This window comes from Oryctolagus cuniculus, chromosome 1, assembly GCF_964237555.1.
Source record: "Oryctolagus cuniculus chromosome 1, mOryCun1.1, whole genome shotgun sequence".
Classification (NCBI taxonomy): domain Eukaryota; kingdom Metazoa; phylum Chordata; class Mammalia; order Lagomorpha; family Leporidae; genus Oryctolagus; species Oryctolagus cuniculus.
In genome coordinates, this window is record NC_091432.1 from 84956999 (window position 1) to 84976284 (window position 19286).

At 46.7% G+C, this 19286-nt stretch overlaps 1 protein-coding gene across 1 annotated transcript in view; it reads right to left on the reverse strand.

Annotated features, from left to right (window-relative positions):
* Positions 1–5352: 5352 nt before the first annotated feature.
* Positions 5353–19286, reverse strand: part of VSTM5 (V-set and transmembrane domain containing 5) — a 32063-nt gene continuing 18129 nt past the window's right edge. Inside the window, exons 2-4 of the mRNA XM_002708633.5 lie at positions 7251–7577; positions 6998–7138; positions 5353–6867 (exon numbers count right to left, since the gene is read on the reverse strand). Coding sequence (XP_002708679.2) covers positions 6824–6867; positions 6998–7138; positions 7251–7577 — 512 coding nt within the window. The 3' untranslated portion in view covers positions 5353–6823. The remainder of the gene's footprint in view (positions 6868–6997; positions 7139–7250; positions 7578–19286) is intronic.

A 19286-nucleotide genomic window follows, 5' to 3' on the forward strand; every position in this document is an offset into this window, starting at 1 on the left:
AAGCTGAAGCCAGGAATCAGGAGCTTCTTCTAGGTTTTCCATAAGAGTGTGTGCAAGTGCCCAAGAACCCGATCCATCCTCTGCTGCATTTTCAGCAGTGAGCTGGAAAGGAAGAGGAGCTGTGGGGACTTGAACTGGCACCTGTATGGGATGCTGGTGCTGCAGATGTCAGCTTAACCTAAGGTTACTACTAGGTCACAATGCCGGACCCTGATAAAAATTATTGGTACTTGTGTGTTATTATGAGTAGATATAAAACTGAATTACTTAGTAAATTCAGTTTATTTAGTAAAAAAACATGAGGTTACTTAGGCAAAAAAAATTTTAGGGACAGAACTACCTGAACTATCACTACTGTTAGATAAGAGATTTAAATTAACTGTGTGTGTACTTTATAAGATAAAATCTAAATCTAAAATTTGACATTTTTACATTAGTAATAACCTCTCCCACCCCTACAACTCAATCTCTGATAAACTTTACATAAAACCCATCAACATTATAAATTGATTATGAATTCCCTGAAAGAGTAAGAATCAGCAGAGTTGAATGCATTAGTTATTAAGAAGAAGCCATCTTAGTTGAAGGAACTAATCTGAAATAACAGGGATTCTGCCCACAATTTTTTTATTTATTTTTTATTTTTGTATGTCATTTGAAAGTTTTTCAGTGAACAGTTAAAAGGTATCCATGCTGTGGATTGCATTGTGCAAGCAAGAATAAGAATAAAGTTTAGGAATAGGTAAGAGACCTAAAATAATGCCAAAGATACCTTAAGGAAAGAAGTTGTAGGATGATATGTATTATGGAATCCCAACTGACTAAAAGGAAAGTATGTAGATGGACAGAAATGTTTCTATATGTATAAGCAAACCTAGAAGGATATATATCAAATTTAACTATTGTTCCCTCTGGGAAGTAAGATTGAAGAAGGAGGAAGAACTTTATAGACTTTAATATTAATTTTAAAGAAGGATTTATCATGTATGTAATCAAACCAAAAACCCACTTACTTTATGTATTTTTTTTTAATTTATCTAGTTGATAGACAAAGCATTCCCATCTGCTGGTTCACTCCCCCAATGTCCATAAAAACAGGAAGCTGGGAACTCAATCTAGGTCTCCCACAAGGAAAGCAGAAACTCAAGTACTTGAACCATCACCACTGCCTCCCAGGGTCTGTCAACAGGAAGCTGGAGTCAGGAACCAGAGGCAGGTATCCAACCCAGTCACTCCATAAGAGACAGAGGAAGTATGGGTCACACCCTGCATGTTAGCCACTAGGCTGCATGCCAGTCTTCCACTAAATTTTTTTTATTTAAAAAATGTATCAGGGGCCGGCATCCCATATGGGCGCCAGTTCGAGACCCGGCTGCTCTACTTCCAATCCAGCTTTCTGCTATGGCCTGGGAAACAGTGGAGAATGGCCCAGGTCCTTGGGCCCCTGCACCCACATGGGAGACTTAGAAGAAGCTCCTGGTTCCTGGCTTTAGATTAGCACAGCTCTGGCCATTGTGGCCAATTGGGGAGTGAACCATTAGATGGAAGAACTCTCTCTCTCTCTCTCTCTCTCTCTCTCTCTCTGCGCCTCTCCTCTCTCTGTGTAACTCTTTCAAATAAATAAATAAATATTAAAAAAAAGTATCAGACATGACTATTATGGAAATTTATGGAGTACTGTGATGTCTCATCACTTGTATATATTGTGTAATGTCAATTAGTATAAATATATTTACCCTTTCAAGCACTTAACATTTCTTCTACTAGTTGTTTAAGTAGAGAAATATACAGTAAATTAACTATCTTTATCCTACTGTGCAGTAGAACCCCAAACTTTAACGTAGTTCTTAATCAAATTTTCGCCAGTCCATTCCTCTTCACTTTCCTCCCCAGTCTCTAGTAACTATATATACACAAACACACACACTCACACATATTTATTTGAAAGGCAGAGTTACAGAGAGGCAGAGAGAGAGAGGGGTCTTTCATCTGGTTCACTCCCCAGAACGGCTGCAATGGGCCGAGGTGCCTCGATCCGAATCTAGGAGCTTCTTCCAAGTCTTCTACACAGAGGGTGGGGTCCGAGGGCTTGGGCCATCCTCCACTGCTTTTCCAGGCTGGAGCAGAGAGCTGGATTGGAAGTGGAGCAACTAGGACTCAAACCAGCGCCCATAAGGGATGCTGGCACTGCAGGCGACGGCTTTACCGCTATACCACAGTGCTGGCCCCCACAGTTACATTTTTAACTTCTGGGGGATCAGGAGTCAGTGCTGTGGCATAGTAGGCTAAGCCTCCGCCTGCCATGCCAGCATCCCATATGGACACTGGTTTGTATCCCCACTGCACCTTTTCACTTCTGTGAGATCATTTTTTTTTTTTTTGTATGTGAGATTGTGTGCTGTTTGTCTGTGATTGACTTATTTCACTTAATGTAATGACCCAATTCCATCCATGTTGCAAATGAGATTTCATCCTTTTTAATAACTATTTAATATTTCAAAGGTAGCATAAGGGGCCGGCACTGTGACCTAGTGGGTTAAGCCATGGTCTGCAGTGCCAGCATCCCCATATGGGCGCCAGTTGTCGCTCCCCCTCTTCGTGGAGGAGCAACACAGGACCCTGCGCTGTTCTTTCGTCTGCTCGGCCTTCCCCGGGTTTGCTGCTGGTTCTTCCCGGGTTGGCTACTATCCCTTCCACCTCCGTGGAAGGGCAGTTCCCCCTGGCCACATTCCCCACTTCCGCAGGGGAGCGGCACACCGCCGGCCGGTTTTCTCGGGGGCTGCACGGGTTCCCTTAGATGTTCCCCATAGATGTTCCTGGTGCATGCCGTCTCTCTCCTCCTTTATAGTCCTCCTCCGCCAATCCCAACTCGGCTGCCCACACGCCGAGTACGCTGCTCTCCAATCAGGAGCAGGTCCTACAGTTTATTGGTTGAACTGGAGGCAGCTGTGCGGAAGCTGTTTACTTCTCTCCCAGCGCCATATTGTGGGAGAGCAGATGCATAGAATAAGTCTTAATTCCAGTAACTTAGTCTAGTCCGAGCTGCTCCCCACAGAGGAGAGCAGATGCATAGAATAAGTCTTAATTCCAGTAACTTAGTCTAGTCCGAGCTGCTCCCCACACCAGTTCATGTCATGGCTGCCCCACTTCCAATCCAGCTCCCTGCAAATGTGCCTGGCAGAAGATGGCCCAAATGCTTGGGCCCCTGTACCCTTGTGAGAGATCCAGAAGAAGCTGTTGGTTCCTGGCTTTGGCCTGGCCCAGCCCTGGCCATTGCAGCCATTTGGGGAGTGAGCCAGCAGATGGAAGATTCCCTACCCACAATGTAATTCTGCCTTTCAAATAAATAATTTAAAAAAAAAAGCAGTGGAAAAAGTGGCCATACTGACCTTGACAACTATGTTCTCAAGGATGAGAAAAGCTGACAACGGGCAGGTAAAATGACACGTGCAGGATGTGCAGAGAGGCATCTACACTGGCCACCTGGCACCTTTCTGTGGTAGGAGTTGAGTTGTGCATAGACACACCAGTAATAACCACAGGGGTCCGCTCTGGGTTTAGTTAACTACCGATGAATCTGATGCTTCCCTAGGAATGGCATACCTGGTCATCGGTATGTCTCCAGCATTCTGTTTTGTCACCTCTTCTGTGCACCTTGCTACACTTACCCAACCCAACCCTTCTGAACTGTATCCTCAGGGGTTGCCTCCATTCCTGCACTGAGCAAGATGCCGTGATAACTTACCTCTTAATACCTTTGCTGCTCACCTGCATTGCTTCCAGTGGAAGCCTGAAGAGCTCTCAGGTATTTACCATCTCACGTGGACTTCAGAGTCCGTAGGTCCTCTGAGCTCTCCTTGCATACCTGGAACATCCTGAAATGAGGGACTACAAAATGGACCTTTTTGGGTTCTTAGATCATGATCTCTGAGAGGACATTCTGTTGAAAAGCATTTATGTTCTGTAGGGCGTCCTAGGTATTGCTGACCTATGGTGCAATTGTCACATCCTTGTTTGAGGCTTTAATTGAATTACAACTCATTCTGGAAGTACAGATTTCAGATTGGTTGAGGAGACTGGTGGTGCTAACAAGATGTTTTTCTGTAGAGAATGTTTGCTGCGTTGTCACTTCCAATAGGCGCTGTGGCTGTGGTTCCATCTCACCCTCTGAGTTCTTGGGCAGAGTGGGCTCACACATGAAGGACCAGAGCTTTATTTTCAGATTTTATTTCATTCTTTAAAACATTTTTTTCACAGTTTGAACCATAATTTATAGCTTAACATTTACATTGGCCAATTCCTGTGAATTGATATTTTCTTCTTTGAAAAATAGACAAAAACCTCACATTCTGGAATGAAAAATTCAGGAAGAGGGGAGCTTTGAAAGTGCATCTAGACCCTTTCCCCCCACAAGCAGAAAGCCAGGGGAATAACTTTTCATGATATTTCTAGGGGGCAACTTAATTCATGTCTGGGTTTGCCCATGGGGGCCTCCCATTCGGTATTCTTTGCCATTTCTCCTTTATGCATGAAGATGACTTGCCCTGATTTCTGACAAGCTGAGGGGCAGAGTTGTGAAAAGCAAGTAGTGCAGACGGGGCCACAGATGCCCCCGCTGCCACCCAGCTCCAGATGGCTTTCCTCTCGTGGGCTTCTATGTGAATGTAGTACTGAGATCAGCTGGTCCCTGATCCCTTTTCTCCTTGGGTACTCCTCACTCTCTCCATGGCACTGGAAACTCCAGCACAGGGTCTGGTTCCTGTGGCTGCTGCTGCCTGCGGAAGGGCATGTGTGTGTGTTTACACGTGTGTGCAAGAGGTGGCTGGGGGTGGGGGAGAACCTTCTGTGCCAGACGCCTTTCTCTAGATCACCTTCTTTAGTGCCTGTCTCAATTCCATATGATCCCTTTCGGTAGCTCTGGAGGCATGCTACTACATGAACGCCCTACTACGTACACCCTACTTGTCTCACAGGAAGTAAAAGAGAGGCATTGGAGACCTGAAGGGAGGGAGAAGAGAATGTTCTAGCATTTCTTTACATCTGCAGTGTGTTGGGGCTCAGAAAATGATACCCCAAAATACGCTGGATTTTTTTTTTTTTTTTTTTTTTTTTTTTTTTTTTTTGCTTACTGAGTGACTTGATTGAAATGGTAAAAAAGCCTTCAGTAGGCTTAGACTCAGGTCCCTCTAACCTTGTATTCTTTCTGTCCACCATTTCTCTCTGCATTTAACCAGACTGTAAAAGGGAAAGCAATTGCCTTCTGTCCTTACCCTGAAATCGTATCTGTCTCTCAGGAGGAGACTGAGGAATGTAACTGCACCTGGATGGAGTTCTATTACAAGATAATTTTTTTTCCTTGGGCTCAGATTCTGAAGAGAATCTCGTTACAAGCTAAGCTTTGTCTCAGGGACCCTCCATACACACACACACAACACACACACACACACCACATATTCCTCATTCTCTATAGAAAAAGGAGTATCCCGGCTTAATGATTTTATGCTGCTGAGCAGTCACAGCTCTGATTTCCTCTTGAATGATGTTTCTTCTCTCACTTGTTAACAAATGTGTAGCCTTTTTTCTCCTAGTGAGTCTTTGTCAGTTTGTTCCAGTGGACCTTCATAGGGTGGTGGTCACCGGGGAATTTCCCTTCACTCCTACACATGGGTGAATTTGCAGCTGAGGGCTGGGCACAAGGCTAAGGACCATGGATTCTATCATAATCCACCTGGTACCCTTGGTCCTTAGCTGTGACTATTTGAGAGGGCAAAAGAGAACGGGAAATAAATTCATGCTTGCATTTAGAGCTTGCCAAATGCAAGTCGGGATGGAGAAACTTAGAGGTAAACATTGTGACCAACAACCTGAGAGAATAAAGCCAAGGCTAGGTGCAGTTTGGTCCCCTGTAGCCTCAAAGCCCCAGCACGTTTTAGTTTCTAATACTCAGCATAGCACTTTCCAGATCCCTGAAGAATTTTCATGCTTTTCTTAAATTGCTTCATGAGTTCTGTGCATACTGTGAGCTTCTCTTGATACCCTGGCTATGAGGTAGTGAAGGCCAAGTGTTCCTCAACCCAGGGAGGAGAAAGCAAAGGCCTGATGGGAGAGACAGACTGACTGTGACTTGGGGGGGGGGGGTGAGGTGGGCAGGCTCAGCTTTCACACAGGTGGCATCGCTGCGTGTCAGGAGGCCAGGTGCTGCCTGTGGTGGCTATCTGTTTCCTTCACAGTGGCCTAAGTTTGGGCCATAGGAGGGAACAGCCAGTTACTGTTGGAATGAGAGAGAAAGGGAAAAGACTTGTCTCCCTATCCCTCGTATCCAATGAGTTTCTCTCCCTAAAGCTCTAAGCCATAGGGCCTCGCTGTGAGTAACTCACTACAGCCTCAGGTTTTCTCACATAGCTCCCACAGCAGTGCTTGTGGGGCACCAGGCGAGGGACTAGCGGGTACAGCGGTGGACAGAGCAGACAGTGCGGGGGCACAGACGGCATGTTCCAGGGAGGGCTGCACATGTGTCTCATGATGCTCTGGAACGGGGACTCCTCCCACAGGTGTCACAAACAAGCAGCTGGGGCCCGCACTGTGCTGTTGGTTATGGGTCAGCCTGGCCCTGAAGGCAAGCGAAGCTCCTGGTTCCTCTTCACCTTGAATTCAGTGCAAGTCCTACAACTGTCCAACCCATGCAGTCCATTTTGTGAACTTCCAGCTATCCCATCAGAATAGGTCCACGGGAGGCTAAAGGGTGGACTGGCTGTGTTTGCTCCTTTTGCTGGAAAATAGTGTTTTCCTCTTGAGGTAGGAATGTCATTGGGGCCAGCCTTGGCTAACACTCAACATCTTGCAGCTCAATCTCTTCGGTTGTGCTTTCTGCAAGACAAAAGACAATTGAGTAAGCTAGCAAGCTGCCACTTAGTGGTTTCTTGGTGAGAACAAGATAACATGCACCACCTGTGACCTCAAAACCAGGAATGGATGATGGCGAGGCCCAGGGAGTTACCTTTGAGTTTGTGTCTTCTCTTCCTCTGGAATTTATACGCACACTTATTACAAACCCACATGAGGCTGATTAACACTGCGGCCACAGCAGCGAGAAAAGCAAGGAAGACAGCGACAAAGTGCAGGTCTTCATAGAGGATCTCTATGGGGCGCAGGAGGGGAGAGGGAAGATAACATCTCTTTTAATATCATGAAGTTGGCCTCGCACACTCTGGCAGTTGAGAAGGGTCCCCAGGCCCCTGGGGCCATCCTACCAGACACATGTAGCATGATGGTGCCAAACTGGCTGCTCCCCAGGTGCTCCGTCACGGTGATGATGTAGTAGCCGGAATCCCTCACGCCCACGCTGAAGAGCTGGATGGAGCCGTTGTCGAAGGTGCAGACTCGGTCCTTGTGGCTCTGCGAGATGTTGGCCTGCGTCCCTGGTTTCCACTCCACGATCTTCTGCGCTCCCCAGCTGGACGTGTACTTCCATTCGATGGTGGGCACGCCGTGGCAGGAGTAGTCAACCGAGAGTAGGATGTCTTCTTTGACGGTGGCATTGATGGTGGGATGGGGGATGTACAGTGACACTCCCTGACCTGCAGGATGGAGCGCACAGCATGTAGGACCTGTACGTGTACTGAAGTCGACTGACAGACTCATTCACTGAGTTCCCAAGTATTTACTGCCTGTCCACTACACCTCAGGCAGTGACACAGGTTGCCTGGAGCTCGTATTCACTCCTGGAAATATACAAGGGATCAGTAAGCCAAGGAGATCATTTAAGCCAATCACAAGCCTTAAAGATAATAACCCAGGGTAAAAGGGGCCAGGTGCCAGGGTGGCACATGGCATTAGGTAGGATGGTCAGGGAAGACCTCGCTGAGGAAGTGACTTCTGACGTGAGACCTGGAGGACAACGAGGAGGTGGCGGCATGGGGGAACAGGATTTCAGACAGAGGGAGGAACACATGCGAAGCCTGTGTCATGAGACTGAGCGTGGATGTGTTTGAAGGCCAGAAAGGCAGGCTGTGGGCTTTGTATCCTGATGACATGATTGGTGGTGCTGAGGCCCCGATGGCTTCAGGAGGGTGGTTGTTGACAGAAAGACCAAGCCCTGATTAGAGGGTTGGCGCTTTTATCCCCACCCCCTGACCGGCAGGGAGGGGAGAAAGGCTGAAGGTTGAGTCAGTCAATGATCATCAGTGATTTAATCAACCGTGCCTCTGTCATTAAGCCTCCATAAAAACCCAAAGGGCAGGGTTCAAAGAGTTTCCGCATTTCTGAACACCTGGAGGTCCCTGGAAGGTGCTGTGCCCAGAGAGGCTTTGGAAGCTCTGTGCCCCTTCCGCATACCTTGCCCTGTGCAACTCTTCCCTCCAGGAAGAGCCACAGCCATGGTACAGCCTTGTAAAAAATGGATGTAGACTAATTGAACCTGAGGAATGGGTCTGGGAACTCCTATTTATAGCTGGTTGGTCAGAAGCATAAGTCACAATCTGGGGTTTGCATTTGGCATCCAAAGTGGGAGGCAGCCCAAGGGACTGAGCGCTCAGCCTGGTGTGCTCTGGCGCTGTCTCCAGGTAGAAAATGTCAGAACTGCATTGGACTACACAACACCCTGTGGGTGTCCGCTGGAGAACCTGTTAGCAGAGTATTGTGCTGCATGTGAAAGTAGGAAAAGCTATTTTGGTTAGTGTCTTAGACTCCTCAAGTTTAATATTTTTTTTAATGTTAAATTTGAGGGGTTGGTGCTGTAGTGTAGTGGGCTGTTTCTCTGTGCATTCCCCTCTTCTGTTTCCTTAGTGTTTCTGTAGACTTACAGACCTTTTTTAAATGTATCATACTCCATATCATTGTAATTTTTCTTGTTGCTTTATCCTGTACTTGGCCAGTGGGAACCTCTTTGGGCCATTTGTGTGTTCTTAGAAATGTTCTCATTCATTTTATATATTTACACACCCACATAAATGTGTATATACACACATATGTATGTATATTTACACACGTATATGTATATGTATATGTATATGTATATGTATATGTATACACACACACACACATACTTGGAAGAAAGAACTTTCATGTGCTTTTTCACTCCTCAAATGCCCATAAGATCCAGGGCTGGGACAGGCTGAAGACAAGGGCCCAGATTGGCACTGTGATATGGGATGCCAGCGTCCCAAGCGGCAGCTTATCCTGCTGCACCACAGTGCCTGTCCGCTCACTGGTTTTTAAGCATGTCCTTGAACTGATTTCATTTTAACAAGGATTGTCATATATTTTATAAACATTTATGTACTTATCTGAAAGGCAGAGTGATACAGAGAGAAACAGAGACAGAGAGAGGCATCTTCCAACTGTTGCTTCATTCTCCAACAGCCAGGGCTAGTTGAGATCAAATCCAGGAGGCTGGAACTCCATTTGAGTCTTGCATGTGGATGGCAGGAACTCGAGTACTTAGGCCATTATCTACTGCTTCCCAGGTGCATTAGTAGGAAGCTGGATCTGAAGCTAGGAATAGCCAGAACTTGAACCAGGCACTCTGGTATGAGATACAAGCATTCCAAGTAGTGGCTTAACCCACTGCACCACAATGCCCACTCCCAGCACCCTGATATCTTAAAGCCAAAGAATAAAACACTTGAGAAATTCTCACATTGGGGCAGATTGCTGAGATCATTTCAGACAGGGGGTCTTTTTGCACCCCCTGCTCACATGAGGTGGCCACTGGCTCCACTCACAGGCCACCTTCAGAGACAGAAGCTCAGAGCAGAGTCCGGGTCTGTACACACATGGGAACCCAATAAAAGAATCAGACTGGCCAACCTTCCACCAGTGAGGCAGTTCAAAGGGTTCACCATTCAACCTGTGCTTGAACTCTTGCTGACAATGATAAGAGTACTTTCTACACACAAGGCAACTGTTTTCCATTTCAGGGAAGTTCCCTTTTAAGTTCCCTTTTATTTCAACCTGAAATCTGTCTTTTTTAACAATGTGGTGTACAGAGGTTCTCTCCCAGGGTGTGGGAGCCCTTCAGACACCCAAAGACCATTCTCAAGAGTTCTTGGGTCACTCTTTCTCATTCACCCTCTCAATGTGTGACAGAGTTATTCTTTTTATTTTTTACTTTTTATTTTTTTATTTTTTGACAGGCAGAGTGGACAGTGAGAGAGAGAGACAGAGAGAAAGCTCTTCCTTTGCCGTTGGTTCACCCTCCAATGGCCGCCGCGGCCGGCGCGCTGCGGCCGGCGCACCGCGCTGATTCGATGGCAGGAGCCAGGAGCCAGGTGCTTCTCCTGGTCTCCCATGGGGTGCAGGGCCCAAGGACTTGGGCCATCCTCCACTGCACTCCCTGGCCACAGCAGAGAGCTGGCCTGGAAGAGGGGCAACCGGGACAGAATCTGGCGCCCCGACCGGGACTAGAACCCGGTGTGCCGGCACCGCTAGGCGGAGGATTAGCCTAGTGAGCCGCGGCGCCGGCCAACAGAGTTATTCTTTAACACAGAACAAAGTGCAGAGTTTAAGGCTACTGGAATAAAGAAGACAATAGAGACCAAATTCCAGGTCAGCGCTTGGAGGGTAGGAACCATATAATATTTCATCCCTGTGTCCTCTGTACCCAGAAGAATGCCTGGGACATACAGGTTGCTCATTAAATGGTGCTGAATGAATAAATAACTGAATGGCCAACTATTTGTAAGTCACAAGGAGTGGAAGCCATTTCCTGACAGCAGTGTTGCTGCTTAGTTGGTTTGAAAAACTAGGCACATCTAAAAGCTAAAATACTTAAAAGGGAAAGAACTATACTTCAACTGCAGTTTAATGTACCAGTTATTGTATTACATACTTCATGATCCTGATCTCTTTCTCTCTCTCTCTTTTTAAATTTTTTCTTTTTACATAAGAGTCAACAACATGCCCACTTCACTAGTAATTGGCCAAAGAGGATTTCAATGCTATTCTGCTTGCAAATCCTAGGTCTCTGCTTTGTGACTCTTCAACAACTTCCTCCCACTTTCCTGAATTCTGTGACCTCAGAGATGATTTGGAGTACTGATTACTGCATGATTTGGGAAGCTATATTTAGAACCACTGACAAGTCTGTGTGACAGCCTCTGTGTTCTTCGTATACTTTCTGGTAACCACGGTGGTCAAGGTTACTGACAAACCGGTCTCCTGGGGGGCTTCTAGAACTTCAAATCAGTTCAGGGACCTTTATTTTGAGCCCTTCAGTTACTTTGCCTCAAGAAACAGCAAAACTGAAAAACACAAAAATAACAACCCTGAGTTTCTCAAACGTTGAAACAGCTGGGAATTGGCCATCTGACTCTGAGTGGTTTGTGGATTTTATTTTGATCCAAAAAGCCCCTTTTTTAACTTAAAAATGTTTAATTGAAAAATGAAGATTGTATATATTCAGTGTACAACGTGGTGATGGGTGTTGTGGAGCAATAGTTCAGATACTGCATTAGGTGCCTGAAACCCGTATCAGTGCCTGGGTAAGTCCCAGCTCCACTGCTGATCCAGCTTCCTGTTCATGCGCACCCCGGCAGGTCCCTGTCACCCATGTGGATGAACTGGATGGAGTTCTAGGCTCCTGATTTTGACCTGGCCGGACCCTGGCTATTGCAAACACTTGAGGAGTGAATCAGTAGATGGTCTCTCTCTCTCTCTCTCTCTCTCTCTCTCTCCTTCCCCTTAGTCCCTTTCTGTCTCTCAAATTAGAAACAAAAGTGTATGAAGTGATTACTTGACATATCAATGAATATATCCATCACCACCAATGCTAAACATTGGACCCCCAGAACTTGTTCATCTTTTATGATTGAAAGTTGAACCCTTTGATCAGCATCGCCCATTTCTCCCAGCCCATCACCCTACCAAGCACCATTTTACTATTTCTATAAGTTCAATTTTTAAAAAAAAAAGATTTATTTATTTTATTTGAAAGAGTTATACACACACACAGACTGGGAGAGAGAAAGAGAGAGAGTGAAAGAGAGAGAGAATTTGTCCACTGATTCACTCCCCAAATGGCTGCAATGGACAGGGCAAGGCAAGGTCAAAGCCAGGAGCCAGGAGCTTCACTGGGGTCTTCCACATGGTGGCAAGGGCCCAAGTACTTGGGTCATCTTCCGCTGCTTTCCTAAGTGTATTACCAGGGAGCTGGTTCAGAAGTGGGGCAGCCAGGACTGGAACAAGTACCCATATGGGATGCCAGTACCACAGGCAGTAGCTTAACCCAATATGCTACAACACTAGCCCCAAGTTCAATTTTTTAAGATTCCACATATATCATATGTGAAAGATATCATACAATATTAAGTATTTAAGTATCATATGGTATTATTTCACATAGCATAAATTCCTCCAGGCTTATCAGTTTTGTTACAAATGTCAGGATTTTGTTTTTGTAGGTGAGTAATATATAGTGGGAAATATATGTTTCTTTATCCATTATCCACCAACACACACTTGGGTAGTTTTCTTATCTTTGCTGTTGTGGATAACCGCAATATTGCAATGGCAATATTGCGGATGATAGCTGCATTGACAATGGAGTGCAAATGTCTGACGTACTGATTTCATTTCTTTTTCTTGCTGTCACTAGGACTTTCAGTAAAATGTTGAATAGAAGTGGTGAGAGTGGACATCTTTTTCTGGCTTCTGATCTTGGTGGAATAGCTTTCAGTTGTTTGCCACTGAGTACATTAGCTGTGGGCTTCTCCCATATGGTCCTTGTTATGGTGAGGTACATTCTCTCTATACCTAATTTATTCAGAGTTTATATCATGAAAGGATATTGAATTTTGTTACATATTTTTCTGCATCTATTGATATTTCATATGACTTTATCCTTCATTTGTTAATGTTGTATATCACATTTATGGATTTGTATGTGTTGAACAATTCTTCCCTCCCAGGGATAATTTCTACTTGATCATGATGAATAATTCTTCTTATGTGCTGTTGAATTCAGCTTGCTAGTATTTTGTTGAGTTGGTAAACAGCTATGTTTACCAGGGATAATTGGCCTGTAAGTTTCTTTTCTTATAGTGTCCTTGTCTGACCTTGATATCTGGGTAATGCTGGCCTCTTCAAATGAGTTCAGAAATATTTCCTCCTCTTGGATTTTTTGGAAGAGTTTTAATGAAATTAGCATTAATTTTGTAAATGTTTGGTAGACTTTACCAGTGAAGCCATCTGGTCCTGATTTTTGTTGTTGCTGGGAAGTTGTTGATCACAGATATAGTCTCTTTTCTCATTATTGGTCCATTCAGATTATATATATCTTCATACTTCAGTCTTAGAAGGCTGTTTTGTTCTACAAATTTGTCTATTTGTTCTAGATTATTGGCTGGCATATAATTGTTCATAATAGTCTCTTATAATCCTTTATGTTTCTGTAGTACCTATTGTAACGCCTCCTCTTTCACTTATGATTTTCTTTGTGGGGAGCAACAATGGGGTGCAGTGGGTAAAGCTGCCACCTGTCACACCAGCATCCCATATGGGCACTAGTTTGAGTCCTGGCTGCTCCTCTTTCGATCCATCTCCCTGTTAATGGCCTGGGAAAGCAGTGGAAGAGGCCCAAGTGCGTCTGCACTCATGTGGGAGACCATCTTCCGCCGCTTTCTCAGGTGCATTAGCAGGGAGCTGGATTGAAAGTCAAGCAGCCGGGGCTCAAACCAGGACCTATATGAGATGCCAGCGCTGCAGGCAGAGGCTTTACCTGCTACACCACAACACCGGCACCTAAATAAAAATATTTTAAGAGACAAATGAAAATGTCACAGAACCAAAGATGTTAGTCACCAGAACCTGAATGAAAGGGCTCCTGGGGCTGGTGAGACCCCGGGAACGAATGCTGGTGCTGTTGGGAGAATGTGCAGAGAGTGCTGGGCAGGTGCAGCCACTCAGATTGCACTCATTTGTTTTCTTACAAGTCATTACATAGGCCATGCTTTCAGTTTCAAAAATTAAGAACGACAATATATTTCTTGAAAAAATTTTTTTGACAGGCAGAGTTAGACAGTGAGAGAGAGACAGAGAGAAAGGTCTTCCTTCTGTTGATTCACCCCCCAAATGGCTGCCACGGCTGGTGCACTGTGCCGATCTGAAGCCAAGAGCCAGGTGCTTATCCTGGTCTCCCATGGGGTGCAGGGCTCAAGCACCTGGGCCATCCTCCACTGCCGGCCCGGGCCACAGCAGAGAGCTGGCCTGGAAGAGGAGCAACCAGGACAGAACTGGCACCCCCACTGGGACTAGAACCCAGGGTGCCGGCACCGCAGGCGGAGGATTAGCCAAGTGAGCCACAGCACCAGCCATATTTCCTGAAATCTTAACAGAGATCAATACTGTTCAGATAACAATTATGATGAACAAGAATATTAACTAATGGTGAGCTCTATGAGTGCTACCAATGTGGTTTCCTAGATTAAGCAGTCATACACATATTTCAGAAGATTTATTTGTTTTATTTAAAAAGCAGAGTTACAGAGAGGCAGAGGCAGAGGCAGAGGGAGAAATTTTTGGCTGGCATTGTAGCTAAGCCTCCGCTTGCGGTGCTGGCATCCCATATAGGCGCCAGTTTGAGTCTCTGCTGCTCCACTTCCAATCCAGCTCTCTGCTAATGGTCTGGGAAAGCAGTAGAAGCTGGCCCAAGTCCTTGGGCCCCTTCACCCATGTGGGAAACCTGGAGGAAGCTCCTGGCTCCTTGCTTTGGATCGGCTCAGCTCTCACCGTTGCTGCCGTTTGGAGAGTGAACCAGTGGATGGAAGACCTCTCTGTCTTTCCCTCTTTCTGTTGGTAACTGCCTCTGAAATAAATAAATAAATAAATCACAAAAATAATTTTTAAGTTATTGGAAAGGCAGTGTGTGGAGGGAGATTTCCATCTTCTGGTTCTCTCCTCAAATGCTCACAACAGCCATGGCTGAGCCAGGCCAAAGCCAGGAGCCAGGAATTCAGTCTGGGTCTCCCACGCAGTAGCAAATACTTGAGCCATCATCCACTGCCTCCCAGGATGTGCATTAGTAGGAAGCTGAATTGGAAGCAGAGCTGCGACTCAATCCTAAGTGGTCTCATAAGGGCTGTGGGCATCACAAGTGGCAGCTTAACTGTGCCACGACACCTGCCCAATAGACATCAACCATAATTAACACAACTCAGTGTCACATCACTTATCTGGAAAACCACTTACCCAGCAAATGAGATCATTAGATGCAGCTGAAAAATCAGAAAATGCAAATCGTTGTGAGCCTTACCAACGAGTAGCTATAGGTAGCTAACACAGACATTACAAAGCCTAGAGTTCAGGAGTCCTAATTCAGAAAACTGCAGTCGTGTGGGGCCGTGCTGCATCACATTCCTAAAGGATTATTTCGAGAGGTGGTGAGATGTAGTGGAGATACCTGATGTGGGCAGGATACACCCAAGTTGCACCCTGGATCTCCTTGCTGGGAGTCCTGGAGAAGGTGAGAACCTGGGCCTGCCCTGAAGGATGAAGGGAGATGACACTTGGAAGGCCTAGCAACAGGCCAGGCACTGAACAGCTCTTGGTGCCCCTCCAGGAGCTGCAGCCCCGCTGCTCCCCCTTCCCTGGTCAGTTCTGTGTCACAGGCCTCAGGGTGACCAACCATCCCAGGGCGCCCCGGACAGAGGAATTTCCCAGGATGTGGCAGCTTCAGTGTAAAAAATCAGAGCAGCCATGGGCAAACCAGGACAGCAGATAACCCTACCTGAGACTCAATGAAGAAGGGCTGAGGAGTAGAGAGAAAATGCTAAGACACGAAGTTGCTGATTTCTGAGGCACCCAAGGGGGCTGGCTCAGCAGGGGCGATGCAGAGGTAGCCAGCTCCAGGTAAACTGAGCAAGAAGTGAAACCAGATGCCCCCTAGCCATCTAGATTTCTAACTCCTCTCCCAGGGGTCAGCACACCACACACCCCATGGAGTGGGGACCCTGCTAGTCCCTGAACCCAGCTCTACACTCACCACAGCTTCCTCAGGGGCAGGAAACTGACTTGTCAGTGCTGGCCTGGTGAACAGTAAATTATCATGATCCCCATTTCACAGGGAGTCAACGAATGTTTCCTGGGGTTAGGTAGTTTGCCCAACATAACAGTAAGTGGCTGAGCAGAGCTTCAAGCCCTGGAAGTCTGCAGGAATTGGAGAAGGAGAAAGGACTCACATAAGCTGGGCATAAAAAGTAAGATGTTGAGTGTGGGACAGGAAGGAAGCAAAGTCCACTGAGAGAAGTGAGCTGACCAGGGAGGTAAGTGAGGTCCCTTGGATCCTCAGGCTGGGGCCTGGGGGTTAAACAGTGTGGAGTCGGGGGCTGGTGCTGTGGTGTAGCGGGTTAAGCCATCATCTGTAGTGCTGGCATCCCATATGGGTGCTGATTCGAGGCCCAGCTGCTCTACTTCCAATCCAGCTCCCTGCTAATGTGCCTGGGAAAGCAGTGGACGATGGCCCAAGTCCTTGGGGCCCTGCACCCATGTGGGAGACCTAGATGAAGGTCCTGGCTCCTGGTTTCAGTCTGGCCCAGCCCTGGCCATTGTGGCCATTTGGGGAGTGAACCAGTGGATAGAAGATTGATCTCTCTTTCTCTCTCTGTCTCCCCCCCACCCCGACTTCCAAATAAATAAAATAAAATAAATCATAAAAAAAAGTTCAGAATTGCAGGAGGGATGTGTGACAAAGTGGAGGTGAGGATGAGGGTATTCAAATAGAGCCATGGCATGGTCTGAACCCTGAAAGGCTAGTCTGACAGAACTTACGATCTGATCATTTACACACACAGCCTGGTTGGCTGGGGCAATGTCCTCCATCACTTGGCTGTTCAGGCTGGCCTCTGGAAGAGGCTGCAGGAAGTGCCCATGCACACAGTAGGCCTGCCCGGGACGGGGCTGAGGTCTTCATGGGGGGAACTCACATACTATGCACCTCAAAACCCCCGGCACGCAGGACCTGGCAATTTGAAGGTGCTCAGAATATACTCATCTGAATGAATGAATAATGATGACATGCAAGCCCCTGTGGGGAGCAACTGGGAGCAACTCGGACTAGACTAAGTTACTGGAATTAAGACTTATTCTATGCATCTGCTCTCCCACAATATGGCGCTGGGAGAGGAGAAAACAGCTTCTACGCAGCTGCCTCTTGCCAACTTGAGTGATGACCTCCAGGAGCTGATCCTGCTCCTGATTGGAGGAGAGCAGCGTACTCGGCGTGTGGGCAGCCGAGTTAGGATTGGCGGAGGAGGACTATAAAGGAGGAGAGAGACAACATGCACCAGGAACATCTGAGGGAACACCTGTGCAGCCCCAGAGAGAGCCGGCCGGCGGTGTGCCGCTCCCCCGCGGAAGTGGGGAAAAGTGGCAGGGGGAACCGCCCTTCCACGGAGGTGGAAGGGACAGTAGCCAACCCGGGAAGAACCAGCAGCAAACCCGGGGAGGGCCGAGCAGACAAAAGAACAGCGCAGGGTCCTGTGTCGTTCCTCCACGAAGAGGGGGAGCGACAGCCCCTCCTGTGAAACTGTTGCCAGGCAGGAGAGATCAGGAAGGAGGGATCTGTGTTGAGCTGAAGGGCACTTGATCTGACTGAGAGGGCTGCCGGCAGAACCCCTCTCCCAGCCCCGAGTCTGTGAGAGGCAAACAGCTAGGAGGAGACACAGCAATTTTTAAGCCACAATTAAAATTCTATCTCCGGCCAGGTTGTGCCATTCTGGAAAAAGGCAAGCTTGGAATTTTGGAAACAGCTTTGTAAAGGAGGCCAGCACAGCAGCCCCATGATGCATTGCTCATTTAGCTGCCAGGAATAGTGTTGATGGCTGACGTGTGCTCAGTCTGCAGAGAGCCCATCCCTCCTCTGGGGCGGGTGGCAATTCCCACTCTCAGTGCCTGGTTACTCGCAGGCTAAAGCGGAGCTCACTTTGCAGGAAGCGCCCCTTGTTCTCTTGCTGCTTAAGGGTCTTCAGGAGTCACCCAGATGTGGACCACACCCCAACAACATGGACAGAGTCAGGTTGAAGCGGAGGCAGCTGGACTGCTCCCCTTCGTCAGGTTTCAGAAGCTGTAATCACTCCACAATTGCAAGAGCCACCATTTCTGTGGGTCACACCTGTTAACCACAAGACGAGTATCACAGTCCATTGAAACTGAGGGAGGGAGAGGTGAATGACTTGGCCATTATCAGACTGGCAAAGATGAAAAAGTCTGATAACATTGTGTCATCAGGACTGTGCAGAAGTTATACTCAAACATTACCGTAATGACGGTAGATGGGTGTAACCCGCTTGGGAGAGCAATATGGCGAAACCTATAAAAACTATTTAAATAGCACATGCCTTTGACCCAGAAATTCCACTTTTAGGAATTTATCCTACAATTAATATGGGCATATAGATACAAAGATCTAATGTTTAAGTGTTGCATGAGGTATAGGAGAGTTAATTGTAATTAGCAAAAGACTGGAGATCCCTGTGTTCTTTGGTAAGGGTTTGGTTAAATAAATCATACCTCAATGCCCGATGCTGTGGCTCAATAGGCTAACCCTCTGCCTGCGGCGCCAGCACATCAGGTTCTAGTCCTGGTCGGGGCACCGGGGCGCCGGATTCTGTCCCGGTTGCGCCGGCCGCAGTGCGCCGGCTGCGGCAGCCATTGGGGGATGAACCAATGGAAAAGGAAGACCTTTCTCTCTGTCTCTCTGACTGTCCACTCTGCCTGTCAAAAAAAAAAAAAAAAAAAAAAAAGTCTTTCCCCAAATGCCCACTCAACCTGTGAGACTCAACAGGAGACTTGGGGTAAGGAACTATGCTTTTCCCTTCACAGGTACCTGGGTATTTGATCACTGCTCTATACATAACAAAGCTGAGGCTCAGAAAAGTAACATAAATGCCCAAGTTCCTACTAAGTAAACAAATCAGAGTTAAGACAGGTACCAAGGTCTTTTCACTAGCGCCTCCCTCCAGCTGACTCGAATAACTAGTTGGATTATGTCTATGCTTCTGAAAATAATATATTGCTCAGTGTTGATGAAGACTTGGGATTAGATGTGACAAGAAACAGAGTCTGAGCCTGGGCTGTGCATTACAGTAGCTGTGGCTCCTCTGCACTTGGAATTGGTTGGTCCGAACTCAGATGTGTAAAATGCACAGCAGATATTGATGACTTAGTACTTACTATGTTACACAGAATGTACAATATGCAATTAAGAATATCTTATACTGATTATATGTTAAAATGATAATGTTTTGGGTTTTATGGGTTAAAGAAAATATGTTATTAAAATTACACCCATTTCC